The 24,279-nt window shown below is 41.6% G+C and overlaps 1 protein-coding gene across 1 annotated transcript in view; it reads left to right on the top strand.

Annotated features, from left to right (window-relative positions):
• The window catches only part of LOC124268403 (inositol 1,4,5-trisphosphate receptor type 3-like), a 162,395-nt gene that overhangs the window by 12,775 nt on the left and 125,341 nt on the right, over positions 1-24,279 (top strand). Inside the window, 1 exon segment of the mRNA XM_046703374.1 lies at positions 3,004-3,124. Coding sequence (XP_046559330.1) covers positions 3,024-3,124 — 101 coding nt within the window. The 5' untranslated portion in view covers positions 3,004-3,023.

Genomic DNA, 24,279 nt, shown 5'->3' with positions numbered 1-24,279 from the left:
CAGCATCGCTCAATCCCCTCTGGATTACCATTTCTTGTGGCTATTGCCAGGTTTTGTCGCTTGTATATATTCTCTGCTTCATACAACATGCAGCATGTTGTTGACAGGGAAATATGCGCGGATTCTCGTGGGTGACTCGGTGATTGACATGGTGTGACGCCCAACCAACATTACTTCTATTATGTGACGGCGAGTCACAGAGGAGGAAGCCCAGAGAAGCGCCTGTTGAGGACGTTTACCACTTACAGGAACCCACGAGTATTGACATGATGCCGACAGGCCAACAATCAAGGATCTGGAGCGATGTACAGTGTTGAACACCTTCAACAATATCCTTATTTATTCACTACAAGTTTAAGCGTCTATCCCAGGGCTGTCACCACGGTCTGTCTAATTTGTGGCATTTGTGAATTCATAAAATTGTCTCTGTTGATGCTTCAAGTAATCAATGTCCATTAGAGAGACTTCACTGTATACACAAAAAGGTCTTGTTCTGGATTCATTGTGTGAGAGAAAACGGTACAACAATCCATGGGAAAAAACTTTAGAGTACAATAATACAAGAATGTACATCTGAAGAGGACCCCCTTGAACGTTTGATGGACCTCTTTGAACGTTTGATGGACCTCTTCGAACGTTTGAATGATGCACACATGTCCAGACTGTTGAGCATTGTAGTGTTGTGATTTGTCATGTCGAATACCGACAACGTAATGGGACGAGTTATTGATGATTCTATTTTTGATATCGAAGTAGTATATTTAGGTGTAAGTTTTATCCCGAAGACCACTTACTGCAGATTCTCAATAAGTCATAATTCACTCCCAAGTGTTAAACTCATTAACAATATTTTCATTTCTTCCGAAAATGTCTATTTCTATTTTTGGATTTATCTTAGAAGTTTTTTCCGATGCTGTTGTAATATTTCACGCGGTCACATCCTACGGTCAACATTCCATTGGTGTCTTTCCACATTAAAACGTCCCTTGGTACATCAGCAGTTCTTCTTATTACCAGGGTTGATTAATTACCCTAACGATATTCTACTCCATTAAATATAGCAACAAAATAACATCTCTCAGTATTGATTCTTATATATATAAACTGACAATCAGATTATAAACAGGCAATCGATCGAGTCCCGTTGTAGTATTAATATACGTCGCAGTGTAGCTCTATGGCGCATCTGTGAGAACGACCCGTCTGGCAGAGAAGGGTACACGCCGGTCTTCCACCGTAATAATCCCTCGCAGACAGAAGTAACCGCTGTATAATACGTTCTTTTTATAACCAATGTAAACAATTTCTTGAATATGAAGCGTCAGCGGACGAAAGGGTGTTTCTAAAAATTGCTCTAAAAAATTCTGGTAAATTGGTTTTCCTTCTTGGGCCATGCTTTGACGTTCTTCTGTGTCTCCCTCGATTCTAAGTCATTTTAGTTTTTGAGAGCTATTGATCAACGAAGCCTGTTTCTTGCTCACTGCAGTTTCACAATAATGGATACATATATGTGTTTCATGTTCTTCTGGTGATGACTTTCGTCAGTGCAAGGTGACAGGTCGATTAAAGAAACGATGTGAAGTGAAGCGCCATTTCAAATAAACTCTTAAAGATAATTACTCTACGTTTCATTTATTCGAGCAGTCCAATAGACTGGTCAAAGGAGGCTTGTAAAAACGTTGGTTTGATGGAAATAAATGTAGAGACCATGTTCCCCTCGCTTCTACCTCGTGTTTCAAATTTCAAAAGCCTTCGCTTTGCAATCAGCCACCATTCTATCCTAAAGAGACCCACGTCAATGAAGCGGACTCAAGGGTAGAACCAGCTAGGTTCATCGCCTCCAAGGGCATTTTAATCATATTTATTTTGCTCATAGGTTTATGTCTCTCCTGACACGATCTCACAAGCCCCATCACTAGCTGCTTTAGCGTCAGTTTACTCTTCAAAAACACAGACGAGGGTACACATGTACATATCCCAATACAGCTAATCATTGCGAATATTGTTATTGACCTGGTTACGCCTTCTATGCTGGTCTGTGGCAAATAACGGAAATCAGGATTGCTCCAAGATGTCCACTGACGCTTCGCCAAGACTGTCGCTACCTGTTGTAAAGTGTTTTGAGCAACCAAGTAGACGTATGTATTGCAACATGTTTTGGAGCATGATACGTGGTCGTTGTAGACTCTAGCAGCGGATATTTACATTTGTATTTGACGTTACATCGCCTGGCTGCTGGCGGACCGTCTATCTCTGATAGTCGGCATGTTCACTGTGAAAGGCACTGCTGTTAAGACTTTCCGGGATAGCTAGATTGTGTCTAGAGTCAGTGAATGGCGTTTAGGTGGTCTTGAGGAGGGATATGAGATTTTGTATTTCCTTATTCATTTGAATTTGATTTGCTATGAATTGCAAAGAAGGATTGCACGTCGTAAGATTCAGGGATTCAGAAGTATGTGATCTTTGTATCTGTTGTAGGCTATATGATATCTGTTTATGATTTATTTGACGTATATTCGACCATAACCGTTTCTCCTTATTTCTTTGTGTGTTTAACCTTGTGTAATCGTTATGCTTGTTGGTCGTTACTGGGCTAAATGTTATGAGACTTTGGTCTTATAATGTTAATCTCATTCTATATTATGGCAACGGTGTGTCGATACAGTTTATGTGGATTTTAAAGACTCAATCCTTCCGTTAGGTTGATGAGTATGTCCATCTGTTATATTCATTGTTGTTGGATTATACCTTAGCAACACTGCAATCCGTATAATGTTAATGCGCCTCGAAAGGGTACCCGGGAGGATGGGATGGCAATGTAAATGCACACCCTTCTCTCGCCGAATACGTTTCTTGGTTAGTATTTTCCACTGGCAATAATAATACAATGCACTTTGCACTGTAATAATATCCACAGTGGTGTGTCTCAAAGTGGCTATTAAGCATCACATCGTTATCCATCTTTTTTTCTAAATTATTGAAACATGTTTTCTTATTTTACAGCTGACCCCGCCGGATTAAATATGATGTCTAACAGCAATGTGGGGGAGCAGCTGTATATCGGGGACTATATCGCCCTGTACTCCATGGAGACAGAGGGATATATCTACAGTCTACAGTCCAGGTGAGTCTTTATGGCACTATATCGAGGCAAATTAATGTTGCCATGGATACAAAGGAATAGTTACATGGCGACATGTGTGTGCGTGCGTGCGTGTGTGCGTGCGTGTGCGTGGACCGAGGGAACCTTGGGAAGATTACAATGTGAGTGTTTCAGTGTTTCATAACACCTTTTCTGGAGCACCATGGATACAAATGGATTTATACAGTATGGCCAGGTGAGTCGATATGGCGCTATTTCGAATACTATATGTCCATGTGTTTTAGAATACGATGGAGATACTGACAGAGATTCTTTTTGGCCTTATAGACGATGTATACTCTTAGGTACACAATGTACAATGAATCTGTGTGCTTATAGCATATATAGGGTATGCCATATATTCTATTATACCATGTATTAGATACCGTTATTTTGCCCATTGGTCCACGGATACTTGGGATACACGTCAAGACTGCTTGTGTGAAGGTTTGTGGTTACACATATATTGCACTGTAATCTATGGTGATCAAAATGTCTAAATTGTATGATATATGTTATGGCGTTATATGGACAACTTGTCAGTTGTTTTTGTTCTCTGTGATTGGTTCATAATCTCTAGAATTATACTGCGTTTTCTTGTTACAGGCATGTTGATACCATTTCGAATGCATATTGGGCCCCTGATTTACATAGGGCATGATCTGGTCGGAATGGTATATATATATGTGTGTGTGTGTGTGTGTGTGTGTGTGTGTGTGTGTGTGTGTGTGTGTGTGTGAACACATGTACACGGTGTACATGTGTGTGTCACTTGTACCGCACACGTGTACAGATATAGAAATATATGTCATAGTTTGCTCAGAATATCATTGAGTTGATGCTCGTTGAGATAAATGGTGGTGCCATTCATACCACTATAAGAGAGGAGGTTCAATAGTCTGTAAAAATACGCTACTGTGGACATATTTACCAGTCTTTTGATGTGCAATTACCAGCACATAAAGACTTACTGTATGCATTAGCATGATGCCACTTGACATCTAGTAATTATACACTGCTACTGCCTTGCCTTTCAATTGCATGCAGTTGACTGTGTGTTCCAGTGGGAAGCGTAGATTACGTCAATGGTAAGACATGCACCGAATTGCTGACAGCGCTTATCTTGCAATTAGCACAGTTTTCACGTGCCCTGGACACCCGTTAGTCCATGTGACCTACTGTGTCAGTCCCTTGTCCCATGTATCAGTACTTTCAGTATTGTTGCTTGTCGTTAGAAGTCATATCAATCGGAATGACATTACTGGAAGCGCGACATTCCCATTGCACGTGTTAGGTTCCACAGAGCATCGGTGACCCATATAGAGGTACCTATTGGTTCATGGGTAGCATGATGGTTAAAGTGTTTGTTCGTCACGTCGATCGACCGGGTTCGATTCCCTTCATGTGTGTAATTTGAAAGTTTCCTTTCTGCCATCTCCGTGCATAGGCGGATCCTCTCCGTGATGTGCTGAAGGTGTATCTCACTAGTATAGGCGCCTCAAGCCCGTCCAGGATCCGCGTAGCCTGGGTTTGAATCCAAAATCCGCCACATTATTACCCTTCATATGGCATTTCAACGTCGACGGCGTTAACCAAAATTAAGAGATTCTATCATAATCAGTTTGGGCTTACATTCAACATCATATTCATCCGCTATGATTATCATGCCATTTTATTATTCACGTATAGCATGGCTGTAACAACAAGTTCAAGATGTGATATAATGAATGGTTCCTGTAATAATATTCAGGGGACTCTTTGGTAGCCCAATGTTTAATGTTTTTTCTTATCACGCTTAAGAATCCAGTTCTAGCATATTTATGGGTTCGATGTATGACGCTCGTCCCTCGAATCCTCCACCGTTATATGGTTTTCAATGTTACCATTGCGGCATAAAACTCGCCTCACTCACACCAGAGTGAATACTGCTCTATCTCCACTTGTTTTTACACAGCATTACGTGGTATTGGTATCCCACAAGACATTGCATTAACACAGTCCAGCCCCGCTAGCCTTGAGTCTACAGAGTTACAGGGACATCACCACGAACTGTAGGGACTTAAAGCAGAGTACTGTCGGGGGTGATAATTAGGTGGTGTTAAGTACTAGGTATTAAGATTTAAGCCAGGACTACTGGACTTGCCTCCCGAGAGATGTGTCAGCGTGCACGTGACATTGCATTATGGGGTTTGGGATGACGTCAGTTACTAGTTCAAACAGGTTGAACGTTATACGTCAGGTCAAATTCATTTCAACTGAGAATTACATCCAGGCAAAACTGTAGTGCGATCGGTTCATTGAGTTTGATGTTAGGTTTACAATTTGGGAAACATGAGCGATAGACAACACTAGATATGGCTCAATTAGAGATCTTAACCTTGCTTCAGTAACAACCATGATTACTTGCGTTGGAATATAATTTCTTTTTAAAAAGGGCAAAAAGTGAATTTAAGCTTTTTCACCTCTTTTCATCGTGACATTTGTAAGACTCGCAAATCATTTTTCATATGTGTATTTCAGAACGTGTTCACTGTCATTATCTAAGATTGGCACAGTGCCACCGTATCTCCGATATTACCCAACTGTCCTAAATACGTTAGCATCTCCCCTAGTTATACCCGATAATTAAAAAAATCAAGGATCTATGCATGATTTGATATTCGTTATATTGACAAGCAATCACATAGTGCCATTCATCAACAGATCGATACCAACTGTAAGCTCCAAGTGTTCTTGGAAACAGCGAGTTATGAGAAAGTAGTTGCTATGTGCTTTACGTTCTGTAGAAACGTCACCGTGAATAATGCAGCTTATCAAGAGGGAATTATCAGGGTGTATTAGAATCCCTATGTACACTATAGCTTGAACATGTACCACTAACACAGAGTGTATTAACACACCATTGTTGGGTGGTAGTTGGAGACGGGTGTCGTATTGGACGTTGGACTCATAAATACATATATGGAAAGTAGATAAGTCGATATCCATACAGATTTATCGATAACTGAACATTGATAGGTCTTTTGATGATAAATACAGCATCGTAAAACAAACTGACAGTTTACCAATGTACACAAGTTCTCACTTGTCAAGAGAAACCAGGTGATAATTATCGACTCAAAACGAAGCCACATGCTGCAATTTCCTCTCCACTTCAGAACGTAAAAGGACTATAGGGTAGCCTTGTGGTTAAAGCGTCCGCTTGTCATGCTGAAGAGCCGGGTTCGACTCCTCACATGGGTACAATGTCTGAAGCCCATTTCTGGTGTCCACCGCCTTGATATTACTGGAACATTGCTAAAAGTGGCGTAAAACTATACTCACTCACTCTGACCTTGGAACGTTCTTGGCTGAATTTGATTTGTCTAATTTGTTTAGAAAACCTTTTTTGTAATCTTCGGCCCAATTAAACACGTTACGTTGCCAAAGAAACAGGGAGGAGTTTCGATTTATGAATGTTTCTAAACATCCTGCCAGTTTCTTATACCTTTCAGGGTTTATTGTCTCAAAGATTAACCGAGGTGAGGTTGGTATGAGAACATACTTGCACAATAATCCCCAAATGTCTTTAGACAGTTCCTTGGGAGCTTTACAGTGTATTTCCTTGATGTGTTGAAGCATTTAAATGTATTCAATAAAAAATTTCAGAAACCCGATTGTCCCATAAAGAAATGCCATAATTATAACTGAAGAAACAATTAAACAATAACGTTCTTAACAAGCCCTAGTTTCTAAACAGACTTAAGGTTGTGGTACACATGTAACTGTATTCAATACAGCACAGGGGTGTTTCTTATCCAAGCTGATATCCCCCGCCGTGATATTGCTGAAACCAGTTAAACCTCTCTCAAACCTGAAGAAGAGTGTTCTTCATGCAAAGGCAAAGTGGTTTCCGACAAATTGGTTTAACTATACTTTTAACACATAGTAATGACTAGTTATAAATACAATAGTCACTGAGCCGAAACACCACAGTTTGGTCCCAGATCCAGTAATGAGATCCGGAGTAATCCCATTCTATGTTTGAAGACGCATGGATCTCCCGGATCCCTAATCATAGTACAGATGACAACTGAGGACCATCCAGTCAGAAACATCTTTTTCGTGATTTCCCTGGGGGCAGTAGGGACCATTGGGTACTGACAAAGTTGTGTTTCAATATGACCGTTCCCTGTGACCTTGTTAATTACTTTGTAGAAATATGGATATAGCACTGTTTCATAACGTCGGGTGGCATTGTCTTGCAAAGGGTGAGTCAGTGCTTGAAAACGTCAAGATATGTTACCTGGCCAAGGAACCCTTCATGCTTGTCGTTAGAGGCGACTAGCGGGATCGGGCGGTAAGGCTCGCTGACTTGGTTGACATCGTACCCCATTTGCGTAGATCGATGCGCACGCTGTTGGTCACTCTATTATTTACAGACCGCCGCCATATAGCTGGAATATTGCTGAGAGTGGCGTTAAACAAATGCAAACAAAGAAAACCTGGCTTGGGGCATATCGATGTTTCATAACGTCTGGTGGTAATGTCTTGCAAGGGTTATCAGTGATTCATAGCGTCAAGCGATATTGTCTTACACGGTTATATCAGTGTTTCATAACGTCAGGTGGTATTGTCTTGCAAGGGTTATATCGGTGTTTCATAACGTCTAGTGGTATCGTCTTGCTAGGGTTATATCAATGTTTCATAACGTCTGTCGGTATTGTCTTGCTAGGGTTATATCAGTGTTTCATAACGTCTAGTGGTATCGTCTTGCTAGGGTTATATCAGTGTTTCATAACGTCTGCTTGCATTGTCTTGCTAGGGTTATATCGGTATTTCATAACGTCTGGTGGCATTGTCTTGCTAGGGTTATATCAGTGTTTCATAACGTCTAGTTGTATCGTCTTGCTAGGGTTATATCAGTATTTCATAACGTCTGGTGGTATCGTTTTGCTAGGGTAATATCTGTATTTCATAACGTCAGGTGGTATCGTCTTGCTAGGCTTATATTAGTGTTTCATAACGTCTAGTGACATTGTCTTGCTAGGGTTATATCAGTGTTTCATAACGTCTAGTGGTATCGTTTTGCTAGGGTTATATAGTGTTTCATAACGTTAGTGGTATCGTTTTTCAGTGTTTTCATAACGTCTAGTGGTATCGTTTTGCTAGGGTTATATTAGTGTTTCATAACGTCAGGTGGTATCGTTTTGCTACGGTTATATTAGTGTTTCATAACGTCTAGTGGTATCGTTTTGCTAGGGTTATATTAGTGTTTCATAACGTCTAGTGACATTGTCTTGCTAGGGTTATATCAGTGTTTCATAACGTCTAGTGGTATCGTTTTGCTAGGGTTATATCAGTGTTTCATAACATAATCGTCTAGTGGTATCGTTATATTAGTGTTTCATAACGTCATCGTTTTGGTGGTATCGTTTTGCTACGGTTATATTAGTGTTTCATAACGTCTAGTGGTATCGTTTTGCTAGGGTTATATTAGTGTTTCATAACGTCTAGTGACATTGTCTTGCTAGGGTTATATCAGTGTTTCATAACGTCTAGTGGTATCGTTTTGCTAGGGTTATATCAGTGTTTCATAACGTCTAGTGGTATCGTTTTGCTAGGGTTATATTAGTGTTTCATAACGTCTGGTGGCATTGTTTTGCTAGGGTTATATCAGTGTTTCATAACGTCTAGTGGTATCGTCTTGCGGGGGTTATAATTGTGTTTCATAACGTCCGATGGTAGTGTCGTGCAAGGGTTATATCAGTGTTTCGTAACGTCCTGAGGTATTACCTGGATAAGGAAATATCATTGTTTCATTTCGTCTTTATGTAGTACCAGATTAAGGATATATCATTGTTTCATTTCGTCTTTATGCAATGCCAGATTAAGGATATATCATTGTTTCATTTCGTCTTTATGTAGTACCAGATTAAGGATATATCATTGTTTCATTATTTCTTAAGGTATTCCATGGCTAAGGATATTAAATTCTTTAATACTTCTCCAGATGTCTTACCAGGATAAGGGTATATCATAGTTCCATTCGCTCACTGGTATAAGCATAAACGTGTTTTGAATACATGGTTTCAACAACGGAAATCTGTTTGCATCACACCGTCCGATATCATGATATTGTCTCATTGTATTCCTGCCCAGATACCTTTGTGTAAATTAAGTGTGGTATTGGTATAAGGTAATGTGTTTTACGCCGCCTGAGAGATGTGAAGAGAAGAGTGGCCTTCAACCGCTGGGCCACATCACACCTCGCTTAATTATACTGTAATCTTAAACAACTTCCAGGACAATAGATGGCATGATGCGTGGGCTTATTGCCTGAGAAACATGTACTTGACGTTCACTGAATTCCTTTCTATATATATGTAATTCTTTATGGCAATGCTTCCCATGCACGTTGAATGGCTAATGTTATCAAACGGGCGTGGTTTTCAATTGTTGTCCCTGGACTGTTGCAAGACAAGAACAAGCTAATTCAAGTTCCTGAAAGTGACAGCAGGTTGCAGGTGCTTCCCTCTTCGTGTGCAAGCCACTTTTAAGCTAATAACAACTAGATACACAGCACAAACCATCCAAGTCGTATTGGATGGAGTGGTCTTGTTTCACAAAGTGAAATGCCATGATTTCCTTGGCGCCAAGGCAGTCCCGTTTAATTTTCATTGGCGTTTTATAAACTGCATAGAAGTTACAACCCAGTCATTCCCTGCAATTGACACTGATAAGCACAGCTTTTTATTTGTGTCCGATACAGTAAACTGTATGAAAGGGGCAATAGATATCAGACACTCAGTCAGCTGGCGTCTCAAATCAAGCGTGACGTATTCCTGAAGTAGCCAACTGCAGAACAGACACATTACACGCCCTACAGCACGCCCATTGCCGATGGTGGTATATGGGCGACCCGGGCCGACAGCAGCAAGTAAAACGTTAAACTGTCCAACGTCATGTAACGGCATTTACGTTATCTGTATACATGGAAATATTGCAGGTCATTAATATCGCGCTCCAGTGCACATTTACTAGTCAAGGCGTTTATCCGATACGTTGATTCGAGTATAGCCAATTCAAAGGTTGTTAGGATGCTGCGACATGGGATTAAATATTTGCTGTACACGATAGTGATGTTTACTGTATTTGATTAACGGCACTGCAGTATATGGCTGTATGTCATCATATTGAGCAGCATGACTTTGAATAGAGCTTATCTATTGTACGAGTTGTATGGTATGTTGGTATGGAATTCCTTCTGCACAGACAAGTATCAGGTTGTATATATGGAGCTTTATCAAGTTCTCTGAAGCTTTCCTTTACTGTATTATTATTATTATTATTATTATTATTAAAGAGTTGTGTGTGTCTGTATGGTGTTGTGTAGAGATGTGTGTGTCTGTATGGATCTGTATGGTGTTGTATAGAGTTGTGTGTGTCTGTATGGAGCTGTATGGTGTTGTATAGAGTTGTGTGTGTCTGTATGGAGCTGTGTGATGTGCTGTATAGAGTTGTTTGTGTCTGTATTGTGTTGTATCGGGTTGTGTGTGTCTGTATGGAGCTGGATGGTGTTGTATAGAGGTGTGTGTGTCTGTATGGAGCTGTATGGTGTTGTATAGAGTTGTGTGTGTCTGTATGGAGCTGTGTGATGTGCTGTATAGAGTTGTTTGTGTCTTTATTGTGTTGTATAGAGGTGTGTGTGTCTGTATGGAGCTGTATGGTGTTGTATAGAGGTGTGTGTTCTGTATGGAGCTGTATGGTGTTGTATAAAGTTGTGTGTGTCTGTATGGAGCTGTGTGATGTGTCGTATAGGGTTGTGTGTGTCTGTATGGAGCTGTATGGTGTTGTATAGACTTGTGTGTGTCTGTATGGAGCTAGATGGTGTTGTATAGAATTGTGTGTGTCTGTATGGAGCTGCATGGTGTTGTATAGAGTTGTGTGTGTTTGTATGGAGCTGTGTGATGTGCTGTATAGAGTTGTTTGTGTCTGTATTGTGTTGTATAGAGTTATGTGTCTTTATGGATCTGTATGGTGTTGTATAGAGTTGTGTGTGTCTGTATGGAGCTGTGTGATGTGCTGTATAGAGTTGTGTGTGTCTGTATTGTGTTGTATAGAGTTGTGTGTGTCTGTATGGAGCTGGATGGGGTTGTATAGAGTTGTTTGTGTCTTTATGGAGCTGGATGGTGTTGTATAGATTTGTGTGTGTCTGTATGGAGCTGTGTGATGTGCTGTATAGAGTTGTGTGTGTCTGTATGGTGTTGTATAGAGGTGCGTGTGTCTGTATGGAGCTGGATGGTGTTGTATAGAGTTGTTTGTGTCTGTATGGAGCTGTAATATGTTGTATAGGGTTGTGTGTGTCTGTATGGAGCTGTAATGTGCTGTATGGAGTTGTGTGTGTCTGTATGGAGCTGTATGGTGTTGTATAGAGTTGTGTGTGTCTGTATGGAGCTTTATGTGTGATGTGCTGTATAGATTGTGTGTCTGTATGGTCTGTATGATGTGTCGTATAGGGTTGTTGTGTGTCTGTATGGATCTGTATGGTGTTGTGTAGAGATGTGTGTGTCTGTATGGATCTGTATGGTGTTGTATAGAGTTGTGTGTGTCTGTATGGAGCTGTATGGTGTTGTATAGAGTTGTGTGTGTCTGTATGGAGCTGTATGGTGTTGTATAGAGGTGTGTGTGTCTGTATGGAGCTGTATGGTGTTGTATAGAGTTGTGTGTGTCTGTATGGAGCTGTTTGGTGTTGTATAGAGTTGTGTGTGTCTGTATGGAGCTGTATGGTGTTGTATAGAGTTGTGTGTGTCTGTATGGAGCTGTATACTGTTGTATAGATTTGTGTGTGTCTGTATGGAGCTGTATGGTTTTGTATAGAGTTGTGTGTGTCTGTATGGAGCTGGATGGTGTTGTATAGAGGTGTGTGTGTCTGTATGGAGCTGTATGGTGTTGTATAGAGTTGTATGTGTCTGTATGGAGCTGTATGGTGTTGTATAGAGTTGTGTGTGTCTGTATGGAGCTGTGTGATGTGCTGTATAGAGTTGTTTGTGTCTGTATTGTGTTGTATAGAGGTGCGTGTATCTGTATGGAGCTGGATGGTGTTGTATAAAGTTGTTTGTGTCTGTATGGAGCTGTAATGTGTTGTATAGGGTTGTGTGTGTCTGTATGGAGCTGTGTGATGTGCTGTATAGATTTGTGTGTGTCTGTATAGTGTTGTATAGAGTTATGTGTCTTTATGGATCTGTATGGTGTTGTATAGAGGTTTGTGTGTGTCTGTATGGAGCTGTATGGTGTTGTATAGAGTTGTGTGTGCCTGTATGGAGCTGTAATGTGTTGTATGGAAATTATGTGTGTCTGTATGGAACTGTGTGATGTGTTGTATCGGGTTGTGTGTGTCTTTGTGGAGCTGTAACGTGCTGTATAGATGTGTGTGTGTCTGTATGGAGCTGTGTGATGTGTTGTATAGGGTTGTGTGTGTCTGTATGGAGCTGTGTGATGTGTTGTATAGAGTTGTTTGTGTCTGTATGGAGCTGGATGGAGCTCTGTGTATGAAATGCAGCGACGTTTTTAAATAAAGTATGTTCTGCATAATGGCATGGAACATACACATCTCAAATCGTGAATCCAGAAGGATGTGTAGAAATTTGGCAGGAATTGAGAAGTGCGTCCAAACAGACATCCAAACCGCACTTATCAAGTATATCAGAAAGAGGACAGATAAACCATTACCTCTTGTCGCAAAATGTACACAGAACACCAGGAACTGGCCCAACCAAGCTGATTATGTTCATGTGAACAACAGGGGCGGATAACTCTTGTACATAACTACTCGCCCCTTTCGACTGCAATTCACATCTCGCCACAAGAGCACCTATACGATTTATTAATCATTTCAATCATTTGTTGTCAGTAACAATTAATGCAAACACATTTACAACACTTTCAGCAACCTTTTATTATATTACCTATGTACGACAACAGTTTGGTGTCATCTATAAAGCTGCTTTCATAACTATGAGTCTGACTGTGGACATCCTATTGGCCACTGTATGTCTTGGTTTAATGCCGTGTGAAACTGTAGGCCCCTGCATTACCCTGTGTGCTATATATTTATGGCCTTGTATATAGCAACATGCAGTTGTACAACTCTGTACCACTGCATGTAGATCATTGTATGTAGCTGCATGCGCTTGTAAAAGTCCCATGCCCTGTGTCACGGTGACCCAGCACGTACAGACGCTGGTGTTGTTTCCCCTATGCAGCTTGGTGCAGCGCTTTACTTGTCACGGAAACGTTCCATCAGAGGTTGATTTGGAAAGGAAATATAATGTTCATATAATGATGTTGACTTCTCTACCAACGCCCTCAGTTGACGTTTATTTTAACATATACAGTTATCGATTTGCAAGTGCGGCAATGCGTTGATTTTGTTATTTCTTCCTGAAACAGATTGTTAGAAGGAAACAAAGAAACTCAAATGCCTGCTGAATTTTACCAAGAAACTGTCTAAAACGTTGTATCTATATCACATTTTGGGGATAGGACATTTAAACACCCCTGTGGGCACCAACCGTGTTCACGGTGATCATACCAGGTACTTCCTGCCCAACCTGTCACAAACACAGGCAAAGGCAGGGAAACTGTTCCCTGGAATAGAACCCAAAGAAACGTTATAAAGACAGACATTATTTATTTCTGCATCACCAATGCGTCAAATTTTGAAATGTTACCCGCACATCTCCAATACAGCCAAACACTTTCTAATGGCCTTGAATTATGTCACCCGTATCAAATAACTTCCAAGTGAGCCGTATCTTTGAAACTTCAGCCGAAAGAAAGTGGTGTATTGTATCTTGTACCTGGGTATTATCAATGAGGTCTAGCATTCACATAGCGTTTATAGTGTTTTTGTGACTAACCACGACCCTTGCTGAGTTTCAGATACTGATGATCTGATATCTTTATAACATGGTCAAATGGTGCATTGGTAGCACAAGCATACTATGTTTGGCACAACGTCGATAATATATGTTTGGCACTAGGGTAGTATGTGGATAGTATGCAATTAGTACTTAGATAGTTTGTAGCGTCCATGTGGTTATTATGTGGGTAGTATGTGGGTATTCCATGGATAGTTAATAATTAGTTCTTGAGTAGTATGTTGGATAGTACGTGACTATTATGCGGGTAGTATGTGGGAATTCCATGGATAGTTAATAATTAGTTCTTGAGTAGTATGTTGGATAGTACGTGACTATTATGCGGGTAGTATGTGGGTATTCCATGGATAGTTAATAATTAGTTCTTGAGTAGTATGTTGGATAGTACGTGACTATTATGCGGGTAGTACGTGTCACTGCAGCTCTGTCATCCAAAGGTCATACAAACGTCAGTCACTAAAATACTCAGAACTGAAATATGGAAATACCATTCTCAATAATTTCCTCACAGTTGTGTCTCGTTGTGTCTCCTCCTAGGCTATCATGCCGTGGTATACCTTAAATATGACCCCAAACCCCATCTCACTCACCTGCAAAACAACAATACTACTGGGTAAATATCACCCTAAATCAAGTATAAAGTTCAATCACAATACAACTGAAGTCACTATACCTTTAAACACAATTTCTAAAATTGTGAATTTTCGATATTTTGACATCCCAACTGCATTCCTCGATTGTGATCAATTATGAATACGCCCTCCATTAAGCGTTCTTTCATCTGGACCAAACTCTCGGCAATTGATAGTGTAACTCAGAGACGGTTGTGTTCTCACAAAGGCCAATGGAGGTTTGTTGTGGGAGGTTTCCTGGTAGCTGGACAGTTGCCTAGAGTCCACTAACAGCCCCCGTCAGTATGACTGGACACAAGATCAGGTGACGTAAAGGAAATTGACCATTAACCATAACGATGTCCACCTTTCAAGAGATAAACGCTGCTCGCTTTAAAGGTGAAACCCCACGCCACTTACAGCACAGATCGGAAGCAGTCAATAATGGCAACTTGCTAACCTCGGTTCTGTCAAGTTCGTTGTCGTGTTTAATAACTGCCGACTCGAAGGTCGAGAACATGATCATTATGGCTACTTTAGCACGTTACCCGACAACGGGTAAATAGACCGCATGTCCTTCACGGTGATCCTGAATTTGATATCTGTCATTTTGACATAACAGTGATCTGAAATATTCATTTATATGGAAATAATCGTTCATTTTTAATATCTGAGCATGTTTCCATTAAAACATGTAAGTGATTGTCTCATGTTCTTTTGATGATTCATGAGCATTGCTAGTGATGATCGGAATAACAGGATATCGAATTTATGGTCTTGGGATTTAGATGTTTAGATATTAAAGTTCATGTCAGGAGTATTTTAGGGAACAAGTCATCAATCAGTGACAACAATACGGAGTTCCTCCTTCAGTCGGTATAAACAAGTGCTCCTCTCCAGCTGTAATAGTCAATCATTCTCTGATTATAGGTCTTCCTTCGGAATCGGCTCAAATATGAATAGAGACTTTTAAACACGCAAGCTTGTAACAACGCTCGGCGCTCTGAGATTCATGCATTCAATTCTGGGTTGCACAGAGGCAGTCCACTTCGTATGTGGTTATATCTTAACCATAGTCGTCAATAGTGTTTAGATGTGTACATGTATATCGATAGTATTTTTGTCGCTGCAGATCGTACGATATACATCAAAACCACGTTTGAAACTTACTCTTAATTCGTTATAATGTCGTAATTTGCTACAATCATGTAGATATGAAGATGTTCCAAAACACAACATCCTTTACTGATGAAGATGTTCCAAAGCGCAACATCCTTTACTGATGAAGATGTTCCATAAACAACATCCTTTACTGATGAAGATGTACAAAGCGCAACATCCTTTACTGATGAAGATGTCCAAAGCGCAACATCCTTTACTGATGAAGATGTTTTGAAGCGCTACATATTTACTGATGAAGATGTTCACAGCGCAACATCCTTTACTGATGAAGATGTTCCGAAGCGCAACATCCTTTACTGATGAAGATGTTCCATAACGCGACATCCTTTACTGATGAAGATGTTCCAAAACGCAACATCCTTTACTGATGAAGATGTTTGAAGCACAACATATTTTACTGATGAAGATGTTCCAAAACACAACATCCTTCACGGACTGATGAAATCCTATGTTTAGCTATGGGATTTACAAGCGTTATAGCGGCATGTGGATACAGGCGCAGTATGGTGCTTCTAACAGATTCCTCGTGTATGTGGATATTGGTCTCTCTTATTTCTTTTATTGATATTGATCCTTGGCAACTGATCATAGTTTATATATCTGGGAGTATATTGTAACCATCTTACAGGCAATACAATGTGTTAGAGTTCATATCTCTCGGCAACATCCAGTAGATATACACAACCTGAATGAATGAATGCTCCACAACTATAAACTCTTCAATGTTCTACATGAATACAGTTTCGCTTGTAATGGAATGTTTTCATTTGACATATATAAATTTGGAACAGTCCAAATATATAAATTTCTCTTGGTAATTGAACATTCAAGATATAGAATCTGACTTCGATGACTGAACGTTTTACATACATAAACTGTCTTGGATAACTGAACGTTCTACATGTAGAAACTCCCCTGAGTACCTGACCATTCCACACGTTCTACACTCAACTCGTCACTATTCAACAAAACATTACCCAGCTAATGACATGAGAAGAGAAACACAAAATATTATGACAACACCGTCTTTAGTTAGACGTGCCTATGGTCAGTGCATGCTGTTACTCTAAGGTAGACACCAACAGAACATGGTTCGGCTGTACAAGACTATACTCAATGCTGTATGTCACGGTACTGGGAACAAGACTATGCTCAATGATGTGTGTCACGGCAAGGAGTACAAGATGATGTTCAATGCTGTATGTCACGGCAAGGAGTACAAGATGATGCTCAATGCTGTGTGTCACGGCAAGGAGTACAAGATGATGCTCAATGATGTGTGTCACGGCAAGGAGTACAAGGTGATGCTCAATGATGTGTGTCACGGCAAGGAGTACAAGATGATGCTCAGTGCTGTGTGTCACGGCAAGAAGTACAAGATGATGCTCAGTGCTGTGTGTCACGGCAAGGAGTACAAGATGATGCTCAGTGCTGTGTGTCACGGCAAGGAGTACAAGATGATGCTCAGTGCTGTGTGTCACGGCAAGGAGTACAAGATGATGCTCAGTGCTGTGTGTCACGGCAAGGAGTACAAGATGATGTTCAATGCTGTGCGTCACGGCAAGGAGTACAAGATGATGCTCAGTGCTGTATGTCACGGCAAGAAGTACAACGTGATGCTCAGTGCTGTGTGTAACGGCAAGGAGTACAAGGTGATGCTCAGTGCTGTGTATCACGGCAAGGAGTACAAGATGATGCTCAGTGCTGTGTGTCACGGCAAGGAGTACAAGATGATGCTCAGTGCTGTGTGTCACGGCAAGGAGTACAAGATGATGTTCAATGCTGTGTGTCACGGCAAGGAGTACAAGATGATGCTCAGTGCTGTATGTCACGGCAAGGAGTACAAGATGATGCTCAGTGCTGTGTGTCACGGCAAGGAGTACAAGATGATGCTCAGTGCTGTGTGTCACGGCAAGGAGTACAAGATGATGCTCAGTGCTGTGTGTCACGGCAAGGAGCTACAAGATGATGTTCAATGCTGTGTGTCACGGCAAGGAGTACAAGATGATGCTCAGTGCTGTATGTCACGGCAAGGAGTACAAGATGATGCTCAGTGCTGTGTGTCACGGCAAGGAGTACAAGGTGATGCTCAGTGCTGTGTGTCACGGCAAGGAGTACAAGATGATGCTCAGTGCTGTGTGTCACGGCAAGGAGTACAAGATGATGCTCAGTGCTGTGTGTCACGGCAAGGAGTACAAGATGATGCTCAGTGCTGTGTGTCACGGCAAGGAGTACAAGATGATGTTCAATGCTGTGTGTCACGGCAAGGAGTACAAGATGATGCTCAGTGCTGTATGTCACGGCAAGAAGTACGACGTGATGCTCAGTGATGTGTGTCACGGCAAGGAGTACAAGGTGATGATGCTCAGTGCTGTGTGTCACGGCAAGGAGTACAAGATGATGCCTCAGTGCTGTGTGTCACGGCAAGGAGTACAAGATGATGCTCAGTGCTGTGTGTCACGGCAAGGAGTACAAGATGATGTTCAATGCTGTGTGTCACGGCAAGGAGTACAAGATGATGCTCAGTGCTGTATGTCACGGCAAGAAGTACAACGTGATGCTCAGTGATGTGTGTAACGGCAAGGAGTACAAGGTGATGCTCAGTGCTGTGTGTCACGGCAAGGAGTACAAGATGATGCTCAGTGCTGTGTGTCACGGCAAGGAGTACAAGATGATGCTCAGTGCTGTGTGTCACGGCAAGGAGTACAAGATGATGCTCAGTGCTGTGTGTCACGGCAAGGAGTACAAGATGATGCTCAGTGCTGTGTGTCACTGCTAGGGGTACAAGATGATGCTCAGTGCTGTGTGTCACGGCAAGGAGTACAAGATGATGCTCAGTGCTGTATGTCACGGCAAGGAGTACAAGATGATGCTCAGTGCTGTGTGTCACGGCAAGGAGTACAAGATGATGCTCAGTGCTGTGTGTCACGGCAAGGAGTACAAGATGATGCTCAGTGCTGTGTGTCACGGCAAGGAGTACAAGATGATGCTCAGTGCTGTGTGTCACGGCAAGGAGTACAAGATGATGCTCAGTGCTGTGTGTCACGGCAAGGAGTACAAGATGATGCTCAGTGCTGTGTGTCACGGCAAGGAGTACAAGATGATGCCTCAGTGCTCAGTGCTGTGTGTCACGGCAAGGAGTACAAGATGTTGCTCAGTGCTGTGTGTCACGGCAAGGAGTACAAGATGATGCTCAGTGCTGTGTGTCACGGCAAGATGGAGTACAAGATGATGATGCTCAGTGCTGTATGTCACGGCAAGGAGTACAAGATGATGCTCAGTGCTGTGTGTCACTGCTAGGGGTACAAGATGATGCTCAGTGCTTTGTGTCACGGCAAGGAGTACAAGATGATGCTCAGTGCTGTGTGTCACGGCAAGGAGTACAAGATGATGCTCAGTGCTGTGTGTCACGACAAGGAGTACAAGATGTTGCTCGGTGCTGTGTGTCACTGCTAGGGGTACAAGATGATGCTCAGTGCTGTGTGTCACGGCAAGGAGTACAAGAAGATGCTCAGTGCTGTGTGTCACTGCTAGGGGTACAAGATGATGCTCAGTGCTGTGTGTCACGGCAAGGAGTACAAGATGATGCTCAGTGCTGTGTGTCACGGCAAGGAGTACAAGATGATGCTCAGTGCTGTGTGTCACGGCAAGGAGTACAAGATGATGCTCAGTGCTGTGTGTCACGGCAAGGAGTACAAGATGATGCTCAGTGCTGTGTGTCACTGCTAGGGGTACAAGATGATGCTCAGTGCTGTGTGTCACGGCAAGGAGTACAAGATGATGCTCAGTGCTGTATGTCACGGCAAGGAGTACAAGATGTTGCTCAGTGCTGTGTGTCACTGCTAGGGGTACAAGATGATGCTCAGTGCTGTGTGTCACGGCAAGGAGTACAAGATGATGCTCAGTGCTGTGTGTCACGGCAAGGAGTACAAGATGTTGCTCAGTGCTGTGTGTCACCGCAAGGGGTACAAGATGATGCTCAGTGCTGTACAAGATGTCACGGCAAGGAGTACAAGATGATGCTCAGTGCTGTGTGTCACGGCTAGGGGTACAAGATGATGCTCAGTGCTGTGTGTCACGGCAAGGAGTACAAGATGATGCTCAGTGCTGTGTGTCACGGCAAGGAGTACAAGATGTTGCTCAGTGATGTGTGTCACGGCAAGGAGTACAAGATGATGCTCAGTGCTGTGTGTCACGGCAAGGAGTACAAGATGATGCTCAGTGCTGTGTGTCACTGCTAGGAGTACAAGATGATGCTCAGTGCTGTGTGTCACGGCAAGGAGTACAAGGTGATGCTCAGTGCTGTGTGTCACGGCAAGGAGTACAAGGTGATGCTCAGTGCTGTGTGTCACGGCAAGGAGTACAAGATGTTGCTCAGTGCTGTGTGTCACGGCAAGGAGTACAAGATGATGCTCAGTGCTGTGTGTCACGGCAAGGAGTACAAGATGATGCTCAGTGCTGTGTGTCACTGCTAGGGGTACAAGATGACGCTCAGTGCTGTGTGTCACGGCAAGGAGTACAAGGTGATGCTCAGTGCTGTGTGTCACGGCAAGGAGTACAAGATGATGTTCAATGCTGTGTGTCACGGCAAGGAGTACAAGATGATGCTCAGTGCTGTGTGTCACGGCAAGGAGTACAAGATGACGCTCAGTGCTGTGTGTCACGGCAAGGAGTACAAGATGATGCTCAGTGCTGTGTGTCAAGGCAAGGAGGTACAAGATGACGCTCAGTGCTGTGTGTCGCGGCAAGGATAGACTGTCTCACATTCCCTGAACCACTTCATTTATCCTACTGCCTAGCCCTCTCTGCAATGCTTAAGCTCTAAATGAAGCAAGTCTAAACTTTCTCTGAATCTCCGGTCTGCCTTGGGCTCCTATTCAATTTAAATGGGTTTATTTGTTACAATCAAAATCATATATTCAGAGACGAAGCGTTAGTCTACGGCAAGGACTAAAATGCTATGCTCAGTGCTGTATGTCACGGTACTAGGTACAGGTGATGCGACATGGACGAGATTACCCAACACAAGATGGTTTAACGTCGTATTTTCGACAGTATTAATTAGCTAATACGGGTTTGAGAGTGCTTGGATGCTAAGAGTGCATGTGCGTGTTGGTCGAGCGTGACAGAGTGACGTGGTGCTGTTGTCGGGGATATTGGAGGCATTACATTACACTGGCGCTGCAAGAAACAGATGGTCACTCACTGGCCTTGCGTGCGTGTCCAGTGTGTAATGACTGACTGAATAATACATAAGATTCATATGTTAATGTCTGATACCGCCAGCCAATATAATCAAAAATGAATTAAGGGTTTACACTGGTCTCTGAGCGTATTACATTTTGATAATAAAACTACCGACCAAAACAAGGTTTATACCTATGTTTGGTTATGGTTAAAAGTGAAACAGACAAAAATGGTATTCGATGGTGAAGCATTTGATGCGGGTATCGGAGTTTTTAACCAAACGATTGCAGTGTTAAGGACTTTGTTTTCAGCCTTGTAACGATTTCATAACGTTTGTAATGTTTTGGTCAAATCCAGATTTCCAATGTATACTTTTAAGCTGGTCAGTTCATAAGTCTACTTAGTTATTTATACTTACTTTATTGTCGTTATCTCTTTTAACCCGGTTTTGGTTAAGGTGTTACTGTGTGTTCACGGTAAACTGTGTACTGGGACAAATATGTATATGTTCACCGTTAAACTGCTAGTCTTAAACATTTGAAGTCGGTCAATTTTCAAGTTTAAATGATAACATGTGAAGTTACGTCTCAGACCTAAGTTGTAGAGCACTCACAAAACAGCCTAACCTAGCACACAGTCTCAGAAACAAAAACGGTTAAATTTGTTAAAATGTATTAAATAAGAGCCGAGGGAGTCTTTTAATTCCTGAAACTGTAGTAATATAATGAAAAAGACCCGCGAGACCTCTCCATCTTTCAAACTGCAATAACCTTGACTTTCCAGCTATTGCAGTCTTGTTTGGGCTGTACTGGATATATTTCAGGGCCTGTTAGATTTTTAAAAGCAAGAAGTTCGTGAATCAATATCAGCTTTGCATGCTGTTATCCCCTCATACAAACTCTATAAGTTGCTCTCTGTAGAATTAAGATTTATGTTTGTATAATCAACCCCAAGTGTCCAAATATGTTCGCCTGTGTTTATAGACATGTTGTGTATATATTGTGAAGTATTTCACGTGCAAGCTGACGCCATGGCCACAAAGGTTGGACGACGTCTCCAAGTGCATTCAGGTAGAACTACGGCTTACAGTAATGGATAACCAATATACATCGGGCCGGGGGATTACACTGTAAGCTGGTGCACTTGTGGAGTTGTCGATACCTTGATAAGCTAACGGACATTTACATACAGACTGTTGCATTTAAGTAGAAATGACTCATTCAAAATTATGTTAGACTAAACGATACATCAATTATGCAGTGTTTACAATGTTATTTAGCTGGTAGCGTTAACTGGCAGCTGTGTACATGCTCATCCATGTGTTGTCTTAAAACTTCTTATCAAATGAATGTATGTACAATAATTGACCGTGGTTTTTTATGTTTTGAACGTCCATAGTTAACGTATCCACTACATACTGATCTATAACAGAATAATTACCTACCTTATAAGCATACATGTACAGTCGTTATCACGGTACTGACATCCTTTTTATACGGTTCTCATAAATGTACCTTGGACACTTAAAAACGTGAGTGAGTATGGTTTTACGCCGCTATTAGCAATATTCCAGCAATAACATTGTACCCATGTGGGGAATCGAACCCGGGTCTTCAGCATGACAAGCGGACGCTTTAACCATTAGACTACCCCACCGTTCCTTTAAAGCGTTAGCAGAGTCGTTTGTTTATTAGACTGACATACATTCACATGAATATATTGCGATCTGATATTAACTCCAGCGCTAAACACTGGAACACTGAAAATTTCACTGAACGGTCACAAGCGTTAGTTAATCGTTACGTGGATGACAACAATGGCAGAAATACACTACGAACCTCAAGTCCAAAACACAACCCAGATATCCGTATCAAATACGTATACATCACCATCGAATAATCAGGTCACCATGAACCATGGGTGCCTGCTTTCTTTTGTCCGGTAGTGTAGTCCTGGGAGGTGAACACCTATTGTGTCAAACTATTTACAGAGAGAATGACTGTCTATGATAGTCCTCCTCTCCAAACAGTGACTAAGCGTTACAGTTTGGATGGAAATGTTGTCGGTATTGTCCATACGGTCCAATAACGTATGTGTGTTTGGTCTTGTTCCATATATATCCTGAAATGTTTCCCTCACAACAGATTATGAGTATTCAAATTCATGTATATTCGAGAACATTTAAAAATAGATATGATCGTGCATGAATATTTATGATATTGTGATATTATGTCACATTATCTATATTTAGTAGAATTGATACGCTTTAACAAACGACACAACACTGAAACCAAATTGCGCATGAAATGAATTTATTCCATATTCCATTGACGCTAATTATAAACACGTTTTTTAAATGTTCTTTTCTTTATAAATGAATAACAGAAATAAACCTAGTTTGTCAATAGCCATTTTTAAAACTGTTTGCAATCAATAACTCATTGCGTGAGTCGTTGTTCCTGTCCAGACGTATTGGACACAATACCCGGTAGGGGATCACTGCCAGCCTGAACAACGTTTTTGATCGACGTGTTAACTAACTAAGACGCAGTTTAACGCTGCACTGTTAAATGCAGACAACTTAATGGTGTTCACGCGGGTTGGTTGTGGTCGGGACGTAGACGTTGATGAAGATAGATAGGACAACGCCATGAAGACAAGGTCGTTACCGAAGGCATGTTTTATGTCTTGTGTTACCATCCAATGCCGGACTGGATAGCGTGATCGCAGGGCGAAGGCGTCGAGATGCGTTAACATCGACATATCTATGATGTCGTAACATGGCAAATTATTGTGTTGTTTCAAGATAACATCGGTGCTCCTGTCTCATGAATGTCACGGGGTGATATTTGTTCCATTTGTTCTCTGAGATTGTTTAAGGTATCGGAAGATTTGCGATTTTCCTATCACAATATTGCAGTGGTATTCCATATAGTGCTTTTTATAGCTTATATTCTGACAGTATTTCTGGGGAATGTGTTTAGTCATAACGGAAAAAATATCTTTTGAAAAACATGATGACGTCAAGTGTTACATAAACCCCTCAAACATGTGGTATCATCGCTATAGCGATCGCTATTCAAGTTGAACGGACAGATCTGTTATAAATATGGTGGAGAATTATGTTGATAATTGTTACAACATTATCATCACTGCTGTCACGTTCACTTTGGTGCTGAGAGGAATTTCAGAATGTACGTCGAACTCCCTTTTACTCGAACTCCGTTTTACTCGA

This window comes from Haliotis rubra, unplaced genomic scaffold (genome assembly GCF_003918875.1).
Source record: "Haliotis rubra isolate DU_JTF1 unplaced genomic scaffold, ASM391887v1 Scf138, whole genome shotgun sequence".
Lineage (NCBI taxonomy): Eukaryota > Metazoa > Mollusca > Gastropoda > Lepetellida > Haliotidae > Haliotis > Haliotis rubra.
This window is presented reverse-complemented; position numbering and strand designations above follow the sequence as displayed.